This window comes from Nicotiana tomentosiformis, chromosome 2 (genome assembly GCF_000390325.3).
Source record: "Nicotiana tomentosiformis chromosome 2, ASM39032v3, whole genome shotgun sequence".
Taxonomy (NCBI): domain Eukaryota; kingdom Viridiplantae; phylum Streptophyta; class Magnoliopsida; order Solanales; family Solanaceae; genus Nicotiana; species Nicotiana tomentosiformis.
This window is the reverse complement of record NC_090813.1, coordinates 73,818,562-73,838,526: the sequence shown is the minus strand read 5'-3', so window position 1 is coordinate 73,838,526 and position 19,965 is coordinate 73,818,562. Positions and strand designations below refer to the sequence as shown.

At 37.1% G+C, this 19,965-nt stretch overlaps 3 protein-coding genes across 3 annotated transcripts; 2 read left to right on the top strand and 1 right to left on the bottom strand.

The window, feature by feature from the left end:
* Nucleotides 1-9,011: 9,011 nt before the first annotated feature.
* Nucleotides 9,012-9,335, bottom strand: LOC138905081 (uncharacterized). Its single transcript, XM_070193583.1, has one exon. It carries the CDS (start codon nt 9,333-9,335, stop codon nt 9,012-9,014), a length of 324 nt encoding a protein of 107 aa, XP_070049684.1.
* Nucleotides 9,336-16,072: 6,737 nt separating this feature from the next.
* LOC138905080 (uncharacterized) lies at nt 16,073-16,723 on the top strand. The gene has a single exon (XM_070193581.1). The coding sequence runs from the start codon at nt 16,073-16,075 to the stop codon at nt 16,721-16,723; it is 651 nt and encodes a 216-aa protein (XP_070049682.1).
* Nucleotides 16,724-16,888: 165 nt separating this feature from the next.
* LOC138905079 (uncharacterized) lies at nt 16,889-19,547 on the top strand. The gene is made up of 3 exons (XM_070193580.1): nt 16,889-17,323; nt 18,721-18,839; nt 19,277-19,547. The coding sequence occupies exons 1-3, from the start codon at nt 16,889-16,891 to the stop codon at nt 19,545-19,547; spliced, it is 825 nt and encodes a 274-aa protein (XP_070049681.1).
* Nucleotides 19,548-19,965: the final 418 nt, after the last annotated feature.

The following is a 19,965-nucleotide window of genomic DNA, read 5'->3' as shown; positions in this document are numbered from 1 at the left end:
TATTATTTGACCCTGGTTCCACATATTCATATGTTTCCTCATATTTTGCTCATTTTCTAGATATGCCCCGTGAGTCTTTAGTTTCATCTAGTTATGTACCTACTCATGTGGGTGATACTATTATTGTGGACCGCGTATATCGGTCATGTATGGTGACTATTGGGTTCTGAAGATCCAAGTGGACCTTTTGCTGCTCAGTATAGTTGACTTTGATGTGATATTGGGTATGGATTGGTTATCTCCATGTCATGCTATTCTAGATTATCACGCTAAGATCGTGATGTTGGCGATGCCGGGATTTTCGAGGGTTGAGTGGAGCAGTTCTATAGCTTATGTACCTAGTAGGGTAATTTCATATTTGAAGGCTCAGCGTATGGTTGAGAAGGGTTTCCTATCTTATTTGGCACTTGTGAGGGATGTTAGTGCAGAGACTCCTGCCATTGATTCTGTTCCGGTGGTATGTGATTTTTCGGATGTGTTTCCTGCAGACCTGCCGGGCATGCCGCCTGACATGGATATTTACTTTGGTATTGATTTGGTGCCGGGCACTCAGCCCATTTCTATTCCACCATATCGTATGGCACCGGTGGAGTTGAATGAATTTAAAGAGCAACTTCAGAAACTACTTGATAAGGGGTTTATTCGGCCTAGTATGTCACCTTGGGGTGCACCGGTTCTATTTGTGAAGAATAAGGATGGTTCCATGAGGATGTGCATTGATTACAAGTAGTTGAACAATGTCACAGTCAAGAACAAGTATCCCCTGCCTCGTATTGATGATTTATTTGACCAGCTTCAGAAACCGAGGGTGTTCTCCAAGATTGATTTGAGGTCTGGGTATCACCATCTAAAGATTCGGGTATTTGGATATTCGTAAGACAACTTTCAGGACCGGATATGGCCATTATGAGTTCTTAGTGATGTCTTTTGGGCTGACCAATGCCCCAGCAACGTTCATGCATTTGATGAACAATGTATTCCAGCCCTATTTGGACTCATTCATTATTGTATTCATTGATGACATCCTAGTGTACTCTCGTAGCCTGGAGGAGCATGCTCAGTATCTGAGGATTGTATTACAGAGATTGAGGGAGGAGAAGCTTTATGCAAAGTTCTCCAAGTGTGAGTTTTGGCTCGGTTCAGTATCATTCTTGGAGCACATGGTGTCCAGTAAGGGTATTCAGGTGGATCCAAAGAAGATAGAGGCGGTGCAGAGTCGGACTCGACCGTCCTCAGCCACGAAAATTAGGAGCTTCCTTGGTTTGGAGGGTTATTACCGTTGCTTTGTGGAGGGATTTTCATCTATTGCATCTCCCTTGACAAAATTGACCCAAAAGGGTGCTCTATTCAGGTGGTCGGATGAGTGTGAGGAGAGCTTTCAGAAGCTCAGGACTGCCTTGACCACAACTCCAGTATTAGTTCTACCATCAGCTTCAGGTTCTTATACCATGTATTGTGATGCCTCGAGGATAGACATTGGATGTGTTTTGATGCAGGAGGGTAGGGTGATTGCCTATGCCTCTTGCCAGTTAAAGACCCATGAGAAGAACTATCATGTCCATGATCTTGAGTTAGCAGCTATTGTTCACGCCTTGAAGATTTGGCATCATTATTTGTATGGGGTTCATTGTGAGATCTATACTGATCACCGGAGTTTGCAGCATCTGTTTAAGCAGAAGGATCTTAATTTTCATCAGCGGAGATGGTTAGAGCTCCTCAAGGTCTATGATATCACTATTTTGTACCATCCGGGGATGGCCAATGTGGTGGCCGATGCCTTGAGTCGCCGGGCGGAGAGTTTGGGGAGTTTAGCGTATCTCCCAGCAGCAGAGAGACCCTTGGCATTGGATGTTCAGGCCCTAGCGGGCCAGCTTGTTAGATTGAATATTTCGGACCCGAGTTGGATATTGGCTTGTGTGGTCTCCAGGTCTTCTCTTTATGACCGTGTCAGGGAGCGTCAGTATGATAACCCCTACCTGCTCGTTCTTCTGGACAGGGTTCAGTAAGGTGATGCCAGTGATGTGACCATTGGTGATGACGGCATGTTGAGGATGCAAGGCCGGATATGTGTGCCTAATGTAGATGGGCTCAGGGAGTTGATTCTTGAGGAGTCCCACAGCTCGCGGTATTCCATCCATCCGGGTGCCACAAAGATGCACCAGGATTTGAGACAGCACTATTGGTGGAGGCGGATGAAGAAGGATATAGTTGGGTTTGTAGCTCGGTGTCTCAACTGTCAGCAGGTTAACTATAAACATCAGAGACTGGGTGGCTTGCTTCAGAGGTAAGAGATCCCAGAGTGGAAGTGGGAGCAAATCACCATGGACTGCATAGTTGGGCTCCCACGGACTTTGAGGAAGTTCGATGCTATTTAGGTGATTGTGGATCAGCTGACCAAGTTCGTGCACTTCATTCCAGTTGGTACTACTTAATTTTCAGAGCGGTTGGCAGAGATTTACATCCGAGAGATTGTTCGCCTGCATGGTGTCCCAATTTCCATCATTTCAGATAGGGGCACTCAGTTTACATAGCAGTTTTGGAGGGCCATGCAGCGAGAGTTGGGTACTCAGGTTGAGTTGAGCATAACTTTTCACCCTCAGACGGACGAGCAGTCCGAGCGTACTATTCAGATATTGTAGGACATGTTGCGCGCTTGTGTCATTGACTTTGGGGGTTCATGGGATCAGTTTATGCCGCTCGCAGAGTTTGCATATAACAACAGTTATCAGTCGAGCATTTATATGGCTCCGTACGAGACTTTATATGGGAGGAGGTATAGATCTCCAGTAGGATGGTTTGAGCCGAGTGAGGCTAGGCTCTTGGGTACAGACTTGGTCTGGGATGCATTAGATAAGGTGAAATTGATTTAGGAGCGGCTTCGCACGGTGCAGTTAGGCAGAAGAGCTACGCGGATAGGAAGGTCCGTGATGTGTCTTACATGGTTGGGGAGAAGGTCTTGCTGAAGATTTCACCCATGAAGGGTGTTATGAGATTTGGGAAGAGGGGCAAGTTGAGCCCCCGGTTTATTGGGCCTTTTGAGGTGCTTCAGAGGATAGGGGAGGTGGCTTATAAGCTTGCTTGCCACCTAGATTGTCGAGTGTGCATCCAGTGTTTCATGTTTCCATGCTCCGGAAGTATGTTGGTGATCCGTCCCATGTTTTGGACTTCAGCACAGTTCAGTTGGAGGGTGATATGACTTATGATGTGGAGCCGGTGGCCATTTTGGATCGGCAGATTTAGAAGTTGAGGTCAAAGAATATAGCGTCAGTGAAAGTGCAGTGAAGAGGTCAGCCTGTGGAGGAGGCCACCTGGGAGACCGAGCGGGATATGCAGAGCAGATATCAACACCTATTTGAGACTCCAGGTATGTTTCTAGACCCGTTCGAGGACGAACGGTTGTTTAAGAGGGGGAGATGTAACGACCCGGCTGGTCGTTCCGAGCGTTATAGTCCTGTTTCCCCCATTTCTGCTTCTTTTTTTGTTCTTCAGCTATATTATGATATATCAGGTTAGATGGTTCGGGTCCGTAGTGGTTTCGGAACGGATTGAGACACTTAGTCTCTAAAGTAGAAGCTTAAGATGAAAAAGTCAACCGGACATTGACTTATGTGAAAATGACCTCGGATTTGAATTTTTATCATCTTGTTAGCTCCGTTAGGTGATTTTGAACTTAGAAAGGCGTCCGGAATATGATTTGGAGGTCCGTGGTAGAATTAGGCTTGAATTGGCGAAGGTTGGAAATTTGGCGATTTTGGTCGGCAGTGAAAATTTTGATATCGGGGTCGGAATGGAATTTCGGAAGTTGAAATAGGTTCGTGGTGTTATGTTTGACTTGAGTGTAAAATTTGAGATCATTCGGACGTAGTTTAGTGGGTTTCGGCATCGTTGGTGGAATTCAGAAGTTTAGAAGTCTTTAGGCTTGAATCTGAGTGTAATTTGGTGTTTTGATGTCATTTTGAGTGTTTTGAAGGTTCTACTAAGTTTGTATGTTGATATATGACTTGTTGGTATGGTTGGTTGAGGTCCCGAGGTCCTCGGGGTGATTCCGGGCGGTTAACGGATTGTTTGGAGTTGGAAAAAATACAGTTGAAGCTGCTGCTACTGGTATTTCCGCACCTGCGGAGGGGGAGCCATAGGTACGAGGGCGCAGAAGTGCTTGGAGAAGTCGCAGGTGCGAGCAAGGTTAAGGTGGACTGGAATCACAGGTGCAAGAAGGCTATCGCATCTGCGAGCCCGCAAGTGCGAGACCTGGGGCGTAGATGCTGGAGGGAGGAAAATGACTGGCTTCGCAGATGCGAAGAGTTATGCGCAGGTGCGCAAGCGCAGGCGCGAAAGGTTGGCCGCAGATGCGGAACCTGGGATCTTAAGTGAGTTTCGCACCTGCGATGGAAATTCCGCAGGTGCGGTGTCGCAGAAGCGGAAAAAGAGACCGCATGTGCGGCTTCGCTGGGCAGAATGTATAAATTGAGGACTTCATGATTTTTGCTCATTTCCACCATTTTCAACTCGGACTTTGGAGCTTTTGAGGGGGTTTTTGAAGAGGATTCAAGGTTATTCACTGAGGTAAGTTGCTTGAGCTCTATTATCATTAGCTATGGTGTTTTTCCGTTAATTTCTCACCTAATTAGTAGGATTTTTGAAGTGAAATAAGGGGTTAGGGCTTGGGATTTGGGAGAGTTTAATTTAAGGATTTGAGGGACCAAATGATGTCAGATTTTGATAAATTTTGTATGTGTGGACTCGTGAGTGAATGGGATTTCTAGTTTTGTGACTTTTGTCGGATTTCGAGACGTGGGCTCGGGGGCCGGGTTTGAGTCGATTTCGGATTTTGGCTATAATTTGGTATTTTTCTTGTGGAATTGATTCCTTTAGCCTATATTTATCGTATTGTATTGCCTCTGGCTAGATCCGGGATGTTTGGAGGCCGAATCGAGGGGCAAGAGCATTGCGGAGTAGAGATTTTCTCGGATTGAGGTAAGTAACGATTGTAAATCTGGTCCTGAGGGTATGAAACCCTAGAATTTTGTATCATTTTACTATTTGGAGGTGGCGCACATGCTAGGTGACGGGCGTGTGGGCGTGCACCGTTGGGGATGGTGACTTGGTCCGTCCCGTATCAACTGTAAAGTTGAATATTTTGTTGAAACTATATGATTCTTATGTGTTTTAGAAAGAATTTCTGTAAATCAGGCTGGATGTCATATTTTGGCCTTATGCCAGTGTTGTTTGGACCCTTAGAGATCTTTTCTTATCATCCTCTCATTGTTTTTTATTGGAAATCTATACTCAGTCATGTTTTTACATATTTACAACATAACTCAGTCTATATTACTCTATTTTGATGCATCATATAAATGTTGTTTGGGATGAATACTTTGTTTTCTAAGAGCCCGAGAGGCTAGAGAGGTTTATGACTGAGTGAGGCCGAGGGTCTGATTTGTGAGGATATTTATAGGATCGGGCTGCACGCCGCAGCATGTTTGATATAGGTTGAGGGCCTCATTGATTTATGCCATGATTGGCTTGATATAGCGCTTGGGCTGAAGGAGCCCCTCCAGAGTCTGTACACACCCCCAGTGAGCGCGGGTACCTACTGAGTGCGAGTGCCGAGTGCTAAGTGACTGGAAGGCATGAGTGATGGTGAGGTCTGCCCGAGGGGCTGTATACGAGTGATTGTGAGGTTTGCCCGAGGGGCTGTATATGAGTGATGTTGCCCGAGGGACTGATTATGTTTTCATTATTTTGCTCACCTTTGCATTGAGCCTTTGTTTAAAAACTGTTGAAAGATGTCTTTAAATGATTTTACTGGAACTGGATTTAAAAGAGCTGATTTGATTCAAACTCTTGTTTTAAAAGCATGCTATACTTTACTTAATTTTTGTGATATGAACTTTACTTGCATTATTGCTCGTCACTACTTTGCAGTCTTTATTTACTGTTGTTACTTACTGAGTTGGCATACTCATGTTACTCCCTGCACCTTGTGTGCAGATCCAGGAGTATCTGGACACGGTATTGGCTGTTGACTATTCCGGTTGCAGATTTTCTCGGGGATAGCAAGGTAGCTGCCTGGCGATCGCAGCCCTGCTCTTCTCCCTCTTATCTTCCTTTAGTTGTATTTAGCTATTTTTTAGATTGTGTTAGTCTCGATATTGTCAGATAAATTATAGTAGATGCTCATGACTAGTGACACCCCGATGTCGGACTTTTCTTTCCGCACTTTTGTTTTGATTTGAACTCCTTTATGAAGGTTGTTATGTTAAATAACCTTGAAATTATCTTTGAAATAAAAATATCGGTTTGTGTTTGGAAATGATTGGGCTTGCCTAGTTCCACGATAGGCGCTATCACGACAGGGTTAGTTTGGGTCGTGACAGATACAGATAATGATGCAAGTGTAGCCAATGAGGAAGATGTTGTATGTGAATACATAAGGGGCTACAGATTGCTAGCTAATGTACCATGGCATACAGTTGACAATGTCTTTATACCAGTCAACTTGAAGGACAAACTTCATTGGATATTGGCAGTTGTCTCATTTAAGGAGAGATGTATCAATGTATGACTCCTACCGATCAGCAAGTCATGATGCTTATGTGAGTTCTGAGATAGATAAGCTTGCTAAGCTTGTACCTCTATACCTATCGATCAGTGGTTTTTACAGAGATAAGCAAGGCATAGATTGGTCTCGTGAACCAGCATACAATGACAAGGCACAAACTGAGCCCTTTGATGTTGTTTTTATTTCGAATGTGCCTCAACAAAAAGCTGGGAGCATGTATGAATTCGATCATTTTTCTTATTCTTGTATCATTTATAATACTAAATATATGAATTATATTTAACTGTGTCAATCTACTTTTTCAGAGATTGTGGGTTGCATGACATGGCATACGCAGGGTATTTCAGCACTTATGGATTGGTTCCACAAACAACATTTGATGCTAATTTACTCCGTCAAAGATATGATGCCCTCCTTTGGGACTATGCTATGCGGAATATAGATGCCGATGCCATAAGCGACAATGAAGCACCCGCAAAATTGTTAGGCAAATTACAAATTCATATACTTCTATGAAGATAGCTTTAGAATAGTTTTCTGTAAAACGGATTCTTTTTAAGCTTATTACTGAATACATGATAGTTTTACTCAACCTTTTTTATTTTTTGAATACATGAATATTTTTTTTGTCTTTAAGATGTTAATGAAGGAATACATAACAGCCTTTAAGTTATGTTGTTAATTGATATATTATGTTATATTCACTATATTCAGTGTATTCACTTTATCTCAAGCTTTATTGTGTTTCACTGAATTATCCAACAATATGTATTCAGTGTTTTTCAGTATGTATTAATATATATTTTTTAATTACTATTAGCTATGTATTCAGATGTATTTTTAATTAATAGCAGTTAAGTTATTCCCATATATGTTCAACAGTAAATTTGTATTACAAGTCATGTATTCACTTTATGCACTGTATTCACTGTATTTAGTTTTTTCTCTGTTTTCAATGTATTCAGTTTATTTTCACTGTATTCAATGTATTCAATGTATTCACTGTATTTAGTCTTTTCCATTTTTTTAATGTATTCATTGTATTCAATGTAATTCACTATATTCAAAGTCTGCACTTTATCTCAAGCTTCACTTTGTTTCACTATTTTGTCCAGCAATATCTATTCAGCAATATGTATTCAATGAATTGTAGAATGTATTCATATGTTTTTTTTAATTAATATAAGTTATATATTTATATGTATATATGTATTCAGATGTATAAGCAGTATGTATTCAATGTATTGCACTATACATGTCCTGCTATACCTCATACCTGTATATAAATCAATTTGTAAAGATACCACGAAAAATAATATCGTTCAATTTAGTAATCTGAACTTAAAAAATTCATCCCGTAAGAATCCAATACAGCAATAAATCAATATGTAATATAAAACTTGAACAAATCTATGACATATCGTTATTGCAGTAATTAAAATCAGAACATGAACTAATTTATACGTGGAGAATTTCTACAATTACGCTTATTATGTCCTCCATGACCACATATACTACATGAATGATGATTTTTCTTCTGAAACAATTCACTTAATGGTTTATCGTGCTTCTTCTTTGGCCTTCCAGGAGGTCTTTTCCATTTGGGGTGGTAAGATAACTTCCTCTGATATATGTGATGGTATATTCCATTCACTTTGGTCGGGCAGTGGATACACAGGCACCTCGTATATCATTACAACAGACTTTGGTTTGTAATAATCCGAGCAATAATCTTCCAGCATTAGAAACTTGCTTTTCAAGATAACTCAAGCATGTGGGCATGGTAATTCGTCAACTTGGAACCGCCCACAACTGTATTTTTTCTCTAGAAGGCAAACGGTGTAATGTCTTCCTTCATCATTCACTATATGCAAGTGTTCAGTCGATGGTACAACCTACATTAAACAAAGAAATATAAGTTGTGGACTTTTGTAAAAGTCATGTATCTATCAAAGACCAAACGTATTAAATACAGTATACATGTATACAATAAAAAAATATTTAAAATACACTGAATGTCAACAAATATTAATCTGACAGAATATTAAATTTAATACACGTATGTATGAAATACAATGACATACAATATACATATATACAATGAAAATACATTTAAAATACACTAAACAAAAATACTTTTTTAACAGACAGACTATTAAAAGTGAATACATTTATTTTTTAAATACAGTGAAATACAGTAAAATACTGTCAATACAAAAATAAAACCATTGAATACAACCTATAAAATACAGTTGTAGTAACATGTATTATCAATATATAATAAGCAGTTTTTACAACTGTTTCATAAAACAGAATACTTGTACAAGTGCTATTATAATAAAAGCAGGCAGTATGTTAATAATAGAGATTGTATCAGGCATAAATACATGATGCAAGGACTTATAGCAAAAAATAAAACTTACAGTCATGCGTGTAGACAGTGCCTCATTCAAAGTAAGGATCTCCGGTATTTTTTCCCAAGCGTTGTGTACATGTGTGAAGCTTTTTTTCGATTGTTGCAATTCCAACGTCCAAACATCTTCCTAACTTCTTCTAGGAAGTCGTATATTGGCAATTCTCTTGCTGATACAAGTGCGAAATTGATTGACTCAGCAATATTTGACGTCATAGTCCATCCCCGGTTAACAGGTGCATACACCCTAGCCCACTTTTCGTGTCCAGCTAATTCCAAGTATTCTTTCACCCGAATGTCTACCTTCTCCACCTTTTTTATTAGACTATCAAATTCATCCTGAGTGTATGCTTTTGCCATCGAGAAGTATACCTCGCTCAACTTTGCATGACTCTTTTTGAATTTCTTATATATGTTGTTTCATAGATGCCATATACAAGCAAAATGGGGTACCATAGGATACACTCTCGATACAGATTTGATGATGCTTTCATACCTATCTGAAATGATGCATATGTTTTACCGCTCACCATAAGCTACCTTGAATTGCTCAAAGAATCACAACCAAGCAGCATCATTCTCTGAATCAACAACACCATATGTTAGTGGCAATATATGTCCTGTAAATATAATTACATACATATAAAAAGAATTTCATTCAAGCTTTATTAAGAAGTCAAATTACAATATTTTATGTTAATCCGTATATATTTTGTTTTTTAACTGACTCACCTGCACCGTCCAACGTACTAGCCGAGACGAATGTCCTTGTGTATGCCGATTTTAGGGGGCTACCATCCATAACCACGATGGGTCTACAGTAATCGAACCCCTTTATAAAAGCATACAACGATATATACAAATACATGAACTCATTTTTTGGTAATTTTACCATTCTAATATGCGAACCAGGATATGTCATATCCAATGTATACAAGTACCCTGGTACTTTATTGTATGAATCAGTTGGTTCGCCTCTCAAAAAATTTACTGCCTTTTCTTTAGCATGCCACGCCAACATGTAACTAACATCTATACCAAAGTTTGATTTCACATCATCAATTATATCCTTTGGCGTGTATTTCCTCTTATGATTAGTAAACTTGGACCTAATCATACCACCAATCAACCTACTAGTTGCTTGATGTTGCTCATACACCTTATACTGCAACGGACATGTATGCTTATCATTGAACTCCTTCACTTTGAACATTTGTAATTTGTTAATACTAGAAGCCTTAAATCTCCATTCACAATCCTCTGAAATGCATAATAATGTATAGCTGCAAATACATTTGTGCCGAATGGTTATATATGGATATAAAATATAAACAGACCTACAACTGATTTGGCTACATACACACAGCATTTTCATTTGCCAACAAATTTTTGTATATAAAAACACAACGAAATACAATGTATGTTTATTGAATATACTATAAATTATTTTTGAATACATTGCATAAAAAATGCATAAACATATATTAATATAAATAGTTAAGTTCTTATATAAATGTTTCAGAACACACAATTACAAAAACACTGATACAGAAACATAGCATGAAGGAAAGCATATATTATGAATATAACATTGTATATGCTGTATTTTTTAAACTTCTACCATGAATACATTATACAACTAGCCAGAATACATATCCATACATTTGAATATAACATATTGGTGAAGAGGTTGTAAGTAAGAACACTAAAATTTGATAGCATTAGACCTATTAACCCGGAATTGAAACCTTTCAGTAATTGTATATTGCTTCATCACCGCATTCAATGTGGCCTTATCCTTATATATTTGTCCAGCCATGACCTCTCTTTGATTAGTTTTTGAAATAATCAAATCCCTTTCTGGTTCGAAAACCTCAATTGATTCACCTGAGTTTACTGACTCAAGAGCAAGTGTATCAATTGTATCAAATTTACTCACCCCATCTGTTTCGTCTAGTTGCATTAGGTCGCGTTGAATTAGACATCCTCCAGCTACAATTTCTTTATCCATTGTTGCTATACACAATAGATACATCCCGAATTCTCTGTTCTCCTTTTTCAACTCTACATACACCATGTAACCCATGTCGTTGTATATTTTTATTGACGTGCAATTTTCTTCCACTTTGTATTCAATTTTAATTGACTTTGAGCTCAAATTTATAGCAAGTTGCTTCGAAATTGAAGCAACCAAATTATTGTACGACGCATACTCTTTTATCAGTAGCCCATCAATCGAATAATCGACATAGCTATTCTCAATGTTCCACTTGCCAGAATGACGCAGTAGCACAGTTAAACTTGCCATCTGAAAAATTGAATTTCAGTCTATTTCTGTAGATACTTGTATGAATTTCTAGCAGAACCTCGAACAATATCAGCGGGATAAAAATTCCTCGAATGATACCACAAAAAAAAAAGAATAGACTTAATCTCTGAAGATTGCTCTATTTTTTGGGTGTTTTTCGTCTGAGAAATCTTTTCATCAACTGGATTAATAATTTTGCGTGTTATAATTGAGTTTGTTAAGTTATATTAGGAGTCTATCACGTTAATTGATTCACTTTTCGTTTTTAAACAGCTAGAGAGACCTATTTTTACGCAGATTGCCGTTACTGTATTCTTGAATACTACTCGCAAATACATATGAATACATCGGATGATAGCTAGACTGCCTTATTTTTTCGCCGAATTTTGCTACTGTATTCATGAATACAGTAGCTTGAATACATCAAATACATTCCATAACAACTGAAATGATAGCTATAGGAAGTAATTAAGTAAATGGTAGCTATAGCAAGTTAATAGCCACTAAACAATAGTGGTTTCTAAAAATTTCTCTATTATTATTTGAAGGGAGGCTCCTGCAATCTTTTGTATTTGTCAATACACTACCCTCTAAAAGAACATTATATGTGTTCAAACGTACATAGTTTAATTTATATACATTAATAGTGTAAAGGTTTTACATTATCAAATTATTTCTGCTGAAGGTAGGTAATCCCCTTTTATTCAATATTAGGATAAATTTCACTTTTTATGAAGGATCGTCCGTAGATATCTTATAGGTAACATAATAATGTAAAAAAATAAAATTTACCTAGCCTTCAAATATGGAGATTATGTTAAAAAACTAAATAGAAGAGATGATTGGAATTTGGTATATGTAGAATGCTAAAGAATTTCATACTATTTGAAAAGTTAACTATACTTTCGAGTCATTTATCTTATTTGTGATAAAATTCTAATTAAGTATCAATTTTGAGTTCTCCTTCCCACAAATATCAATTATTATTAATTCTCTCGTGCTTAATGTTTGGTTCTGAATCTACCCAACCACTTGGTGGGGTTTAAAATGTGGGAAGAATCTGCCCGGCCCCCTACTTACCGGTCCGGGCTAAAACTGGTCCGGGCCGATTAGGAACCGGGTCAACCCAGCCCATTTGACACCTTTAGTTCAACCCACTAGAATTACAACAGCGTTTATCATTCCTAGATGGCACGTGCCTTTTTATCTCAAATGGTATTTTATGTAGAGATTCCACTCGAATTCTAGCTAATTTAAGATTTTAAACTAGCGTTTGGTAATAGATTCTCAAATTTGTTTTGAAAAATTTGCTTTGGTTGAAGTTTGGTTTGAAGATGAAAATGTGTTTGGACATCAGTTTTCAAAACATATTTCCCAAATTTATTTTGAAAAAATATGACTTATACCCACAAGTTCTAAAAACTATTACAAATACCCAACAGTACCATTATCAATAACATTCATTATATTATCGCAAACCATAGTCTTGAACATAAATAAATTTGATACAAAATTATCATTTTTATAATGAACTACATGATACACTATCAGATGACCGAGAAGACGAAGCAACATTATTACAAAATAATAAATGATGGGTTTTTTTATAAAATACAAAGATTTGGGGCAATTTTTTAAAAAATATAATAGTGATATTTTGGCCCATTGAGCCGGTTTTGGGATTTAGGATTTTGCCAAAATGTAGGCAAAATCTATGGCCAAACATGTGTTTGCCAAATAAAATCCAAATTTATTTTGGCAAAATCTATGGCCAAACGAGTCCTAAGTTTATAGATTTTGATTAACAATTATTTTTGCTTATTGAATTCTGAATAGATTATTTGTACATATTAAATAAATTTTTAAATATAAATATAAAGTTTAAGCCAAAACTATTGTATTGTGGAATGCATTACTTCTATTGTGATCTGCCGCTGCTCTAGTCATTCTCTGTATTTTTCAATAAAAGTATGCCATTAATATATTCAAACGTCCACTTGATCTCTTATCATTCGTTCAGCTTTTATCAATGAAGAATAATATTTTCTACGAATTCCTTCTATTAAAAACAACATAATACGACTGCTGCAGTTCCTTTTTTAAGAGGTAACTCACGGATGAGGCAAAATCAAGTACCCTGCTTTGTCGTTTGGGTTTGAGAAATATTATATTTTTGTTATTTACGATTTGTTGACTAAACGAATGGATGGGGTATCATTACGGATGTTTCTCAGTGCGGTAACGTTGAGATTATTAGTAATGTATTAGGAGTTGTTGACTAACAACAAACAAACAAATTAGCAGTTACTTCAATGAAAATACAAGACATAAAAGGAGTAATAAAAATACAATTAGTTTAAATATTCTGCTGTTGAAACTTGAAAGTTACAGAAATAAAATAGCTTGCTTTTAAAATAATTAGTTTAAATATTCTGCTTTTACTTTTTTTTTTATATATACGAGATTGTAAATTTATTTACCCGGTTTTGTCTAAGTTTTTCTATTTATGAAAAGTAACTAAAATTACAAAATATATACAAATAGGTCAAAATCTACAATTTATCTACAACTTGACTACATTTTTTCTACAGAAATTCGGTCAAAAACTACATTTATCTACAACTTGGATACAGTTTATCTACAACTTACATATATTTTTTTTTAAATAGAAAATTCAGTTAAAAACTAGAATTTACATACAATTTATATACAATTATATTCGTTGTATATATTTTGTATGCCGTTTTTAGACTCGACATACAAAATATATACAATTTGTTTATGTCTTTTCTTCGAGTTTCAATATGAAATTCTAACCAAAACCATCTCGAATCTTCACCAAATTCTCTCAAAGTTGAGATATAAACTCCAAAGGATATTCTCAATCATTTAAAATAATACCCAATCCAAATAAATAATAATTTCATAATGGGTTGAATCTAGAATACGCCTAGTTAATATAAAGGTGATGTTTCTTTTCTTGTGATTCACATTTTGATGGCTTCGTCTCTATTGCTTCGTCAAGCGCACTTAATTGATGAAGTTTCCTTTTCCTATCATCCAGATTGAGAGAGACACTATCAGCTTACTTCAATGCCATTCACATTCGGGTGAATTCTTAGATAAATCTATGCCCTTTCACCATTCTTATTTCACGGGACATATTTAAGAGATGTAATTAAAAAGACAAATAGAAGGGAAAAACAATCTGATCGTAGCAGAAGATGGAGAGGGGAAAGACAGCCAGTGAGTTTCTCCGTCGCAGTATTCCAGACGTAATTTGATACGAACTTAGGGAAGGAAGAAGAGGGAGAAAAAATGGGTAAGATTGAAATCTAATACATTATTTTATACAGTATATAAATTGTAAATTGTATATGTTAATGTAAATAAGTGATAACTTCTTTAGGAAGGGGAGTAAGTTTATAATGTAGTATAGATAGGAAAAATCTGAATAATATAATGGTTACTTGATATAATAGATTATTAATGCACCTGTTATTATATACGGGCTAGAACATCAGAGCCCGGAGCAGTTAGCTACTCAAACTAGATATTATTATGAAAATTTTACCTCCTATAGCAAAGCTTTACACCTTATTTATTATAAATAAAAACCCTTTTAAAATATTATTTTCTATAGTTATCTTTTAGTTTTTATAGCAAAAATATGTATTTATGGTCACTTCCTACCATTAAGCCATTAAATACGATGTCTAATATTTTTCTCTCCAGTTTTTTCTCTCCCAAAATCACAATATAGTATCAAAGTTCTCTCTCGACGATCTCTCTCTCCACTATCTCTCTCTCACAGCGCCATTTTCTTCCCCATTCTATAGCCACGATTCTCCTTTTATCATCTCCATTGTCTCTCTCAATTTTCAATATTTTTTGCTCCAAAAGATTGTAGTAAGTGTTAAAGTTGTTAGCTTTTCGCTGGTACTGTGCTTCTTCTTTTTCTCTTTACTAATTTTTTTAAATATTCACCATTGTTATGCTTTCACCAGAAAACTTGAAATTTCCTCTCCAATAGTTGATTCAACAATTCAGAAGAGAGTTACCCGAGGTATACCCACCAAAGCACTCAATTTCGATGGGTCATCTTTCGATTTGCAAATCACTCAAACAGAACATGTATTTACAGATTCAACAGCAACAATTATTGCAGAAAGGAGAACAAAAATACTCAATGACACATCGAAACAAGGCCAATTTGAGAAATCTACAAAAGAATCAACACTTCCTGATGCGATAAAGAGAAGAAAATTTATGGATAATGCTTCAAGGGATAAGGAAAAATTTCTGATCTCAGCTCCTTCTTCATAATTCTCTCATCCTCTTCATTCGTGTGCTCAGTCAGATTGCTCAATTCATTGATCAATGAAGATTTAACATGGTATCAGAGCCCTAATTGAGTGAATATAGGGATTTTCTCTGACGCCAATTGAAAATCGAGAGATTCATTAGGTACTTTCTAATGAATTCGAGTTTTAATGTGTTTTGAGCCCTAAATTTTATGGCAATCGATGACGCAACTACGCAAAATAAGATTGTGATTGACCACAATCACCCATTGTATTTGCATGCTTCGGATGCTCCGAGCTTGCTTTCGATTGGGATGCCCCTAATCAGAATGGATAATTATACTCTATGGTGACAGGCCATGGAAGTTTTTTTGCTAACTAGGAATAAACTAGGTTTTGTTGAAGGTACTATCACGCGAGACACTTATGGACAAAATTTTGTTAATCACTGGGATCGCTGTAATACGATGGTAAAATCATGAATTATGCATAATGTTAGTCATCATTTGCTTAGAGGAGTGCTGTTTCATTTCAGTGCTTATGCTATTTGGGAGGACATGCGAGAGCGCTTTGATAAGGTGACAACTTCTCGTATGTTTTATCTGCATAAGACAATTTTCACCTTAACAAAGGGTACTTCATCCATTTCTGTGTATTATTCCAAATTGAAGGACTTATGGGGTGAATATGATTCATTGATGCCCCCTCCTTCCTGTGAATGTACAAAATCCAAGGAATATGCTAATCATTTACAATACCAACGCTTGTTACAATTTCTTATGGGTCTCAATGACGGATATAGCCATGCACGCAGCCAGATCTTGATGAAATCACACGTTCCTAATATTAACCAAGCATATGCAATGCTGCTTCAGGATGAGAGTCAAAAAATGGTCGCAGGAAGGCATTGTGCATTGACTGAAAATATGGATCCTACTGCCCTATTTACTGCTAAACATTCTGGTCAGAGGCTGGGGAATAAGAATTATAATCTGGAGTGTGATTATTGTCACACACGAGGTCATTCCAAGGATAATTGTTTCAAGTTAATGAAATGTGACTTTTGCAACATGAAAGGTCATTTGAAGGAAAATTGCTATAAAATCATACGGTACCCTCCTGATTTTAAGCCATAAAAGAGAGGTGTTTTGCCGAGTGGAAACCTTGCACAATCAGATGGAAATGATGCTTCTACTCCTCGTCCACTCGCACCTATGACAACACCAGTCTTTACTCCTTAGCAGAATTCACAAATCCTCAATTTGTTGAAGAAAACTTCAGTTGGTGAACCTAGTGCACACATGGCAGGTATATCTTTGTCTGATCCTGATTCTAGTCCTACTTGGATAGTAGACTTGTTGGTTGATGCTACTAAAGTAGGAAACTCAGGACATGTTCAAATGCCTACTGGAGATTCCACTCAGATTACTCATGTAGGAAATTTCCACTTGACAGGAGGTGATCTCATTAAAGATGTATTGTGTGTACCAGCATTTAAATTCAACCTATTTTCAGTTTCAAAGCTGGTTAAGGCTTTGCAGTGCTTTGTTAGTTTCTATCTCGAATTCTTTATCTTCCAGGGACTCTTCACTGGGAGGGTGAAGGGAATTGGTAAGAAAGAAGTAGAACTTTACATCTTGAGACCAAAGGGAAATGCTGGAGTCAAGGAGCAGATGAAATCTTTGGCAGTAAGAGAGAGAACAAATTCAGAGTTATGGCACAAGAGGATGGGCCATGTACCTATGGCAGTTCTAAGAAGAATTTTTGTTTTGAAAAATAAATATAGTCTTACATTGGACCATTGTGGCATATGTCCATTAGCTAGACAAGTTAGACTTCTATTTTCTCATAGTAATAGTAGAGCTGCTACACCATTTGAATTGATTCATATAGATGTTTGGGGGCCCTACAAAGTCTCCACCTATAATGGAATGAACTATTTTCTTACTCTTATGGATGATTTCTCTAGATGGACACTTTTGTTTTTCCTGCGAATATACTACTAGGTTATTCACCTAGTAGCTGTTATGTATAATAAATCCCAAATTGGGTGAAACTTACAAAATGTTCAGATAAACTACAAACAAACAATACGACAAAGAAATCCAATGGCGATTGCTACCAAATATAATGTAGCAGTAGCGTAATGAAAGATGGTAAATACAAGGCTAGTAATTTGAAACATCCAATTGTTGCCGACGATCATGAATGCACACACCAGTTGCCAACAATTTATTGTAGCACCTACAAAGCTCTCACCAGGTGCCATTTGTTGCAATCCAAAGGAATAGGTATGTTTAAATCCAGTAGTTGTAAAGCGAAGCATTTTGAACATTGTGAACTTGGAGCTAAAAATTTCAGTATCATTGTTGATACATTGAACATGAATTTGAGATGAAAGCATAATAGAGACAGAACTGCCTGCTTGAGACATGAGGACAATATAATGTCTTCTCATCTTAAGATTGAGCATGCATGCACACTAATACCACTGGCTAATGATATGACACTATACTGTAAATACTAAGAACAGATGCCAGCAATAGTTTTCCTTGTATTTCATGTGAATTGATATCTTCAATTTGATATTCCAGTACCAAAAATTCATACACAAAGAAGCTGATCAAATGTGCAGCCATACAATTCTGTGAATAAATGCAATCACAGCTAATATAAGCCTTATATCTTGTGAACTCATGTTGGATTCTATGAGATACCTGCTTGACTCCATAGTTCTGTATGATGTTAAACCACCCCTAGAATGAGCATGATAACATGCTAATACCACTGAGAAATGGTCTAATACCACATATACATTACATAGTAGTCAAGCTCAGGCCATGTGATAACTGTCTGTGTAGGTACATCAGATTGATGTCCAAGCCAAGCTGCTTGTGATTAGCAGGATAACTTCCAGTTTTCTGAACCTAATATGAATTGACATCTGTGTTGCTGAAGTGTTGTTGCAGTAACTGTTGATCAACATCCATAATGAGCATAGAGCAGATTGATCATTTTTTGAGATGAAAGTCCAGTTTATTAATTCTCCACATTAGTTGCTTCTCCTACTTTCTGAGTAAGTACATCAGATTGCTGACCACTTCAAGCTGATTGAAATTGATCTGTATAGCAGGATAACTTCCATTTTTCTCTAGGAGTTGATACTGATGTCTATGTTGCTAAGGTGCTTGACAGTATAACAGATAGGCAGATGCCTCAAAAGTTTGAGCTTATATGTGGAACTTGCAATAAGTAGCAAACAAGTTAGTTTTGAAAAATCTGCTCCCAGGTTGTGTTGGTTGTGAGTGTTGGTGTGAGTGTTGGTTGTGTTAGTTTTGAACAAGTTAGCAAACAAGTTGGTTGTGAGTGTTGGACTTGGGTCTTTATGATATGAGTTAAATCTGATATGTCTACCCTACTTAAATCTTTTATTGCCATGATCTTGAACAAATTTGAAAGGAAAGTTAAAGCTTTTAGATCTGATAATGGGTCATAATTTTACAATAGTCTTTGTGGTGAGTTGTTCAAGTCGCATGGGATAATTCATCAGAGTTCTTACCCTTATTCTCCTCAACAAAATGGGGTTATCGAGAGGAGGTATAGGCATATCCTTGAGATAGCTAGAGCTATCACTTGCCACCTAGGTTTTGGAGATGTTGTGTTAAAGCTGTTGTGTATATAATTAACAGAGTGCCCTATACTATTTTGGAAAACAAGTCTCCATTTGAAGTATTTCACAACAGAGTGCCTTCATTTTCTCATTTGCGAGTAATAGGTTACCTCTGCTATGCAACAATATTACCTAGACAAGACAAATTCAGCCCTAGAGCTATATCATCTGTGTTGCTTGGCTATGAGACTTTTCAGAAAGGTTACAAGCTCTATGACATGGAGCACAGAACAGTCTTTATTAGCAGAGATGTTCTCTTTCATGAGAACATATTTCCTTTACATTCATAAGTAACATATCAGGACTTCTCCTTTCCAATTGTGTCTACCCCTTCTCCTTCACAAGATGATCCTATTTTTAGTCCATCACATATCTTAGACCAGCCACCAGTAATAGCTTCACATGATGCACATGTCTTTGACATTGCAGATCCTTCTCCCATCACTACAGGTTTACCACCTTCTACCCTTGCACCTGTTATTGATCCTGAGCCAGCATAGAGAAAATTCGAAAGGGTATCTAAACCACCTATTTGGTTGAAGGACTTGTTGTACCTGGCAAAGGACATAATTCTACTGCAAATACTTGTCTCTATCTATTGTCTGATGTTGTAAGCTATGATACTTTCACACCAAGGTATCAAATTTTCCTTACCAAATTCTTTGCTGATCTTGAGCCTAAACAAAGGCTGCGAAAGATCCTAGGTAG

Excerpts from the sequence above, each read along its gene's own strand:
- LOC138905081 (XM_070193583.1), bottom strand. The coding sequence starts at position 9,335 with ATGGCAAAAGCATACACTCAGGATGAATTTGATAGTCTAATAAAAAAG.
- LOC138905080 (XM_070193581.1), top strand. The coding sequence starts at position 16,073 with ATGCATAATGTTAGTCATCATTTGCTTAGAGGAGTGCTGTTTCATTTC.
- LOC138905079 (XM_070193580.1), top strand. The coding sequence starts at position 16,889 with ATGGCAGGTATATCTTTGTCTGATCCTGATTCTAGTCCTACTTGGATA. Across the intron at positions 17,324-18,720 it reads GGCACAAGAGGATGGGCCAT|GATAACTTCCATTTTTCTCT; the intron begins GTACCTATGGCA and ends TCTGTATAGCAG. Across the intron at positions 18,840-19,276 it reads ATATGTGGAACTTGCAATAA|AGTGCCCTATACTATTTTGG; the intron begins GTAGCAAACAAG and ends TATAATTAACAG.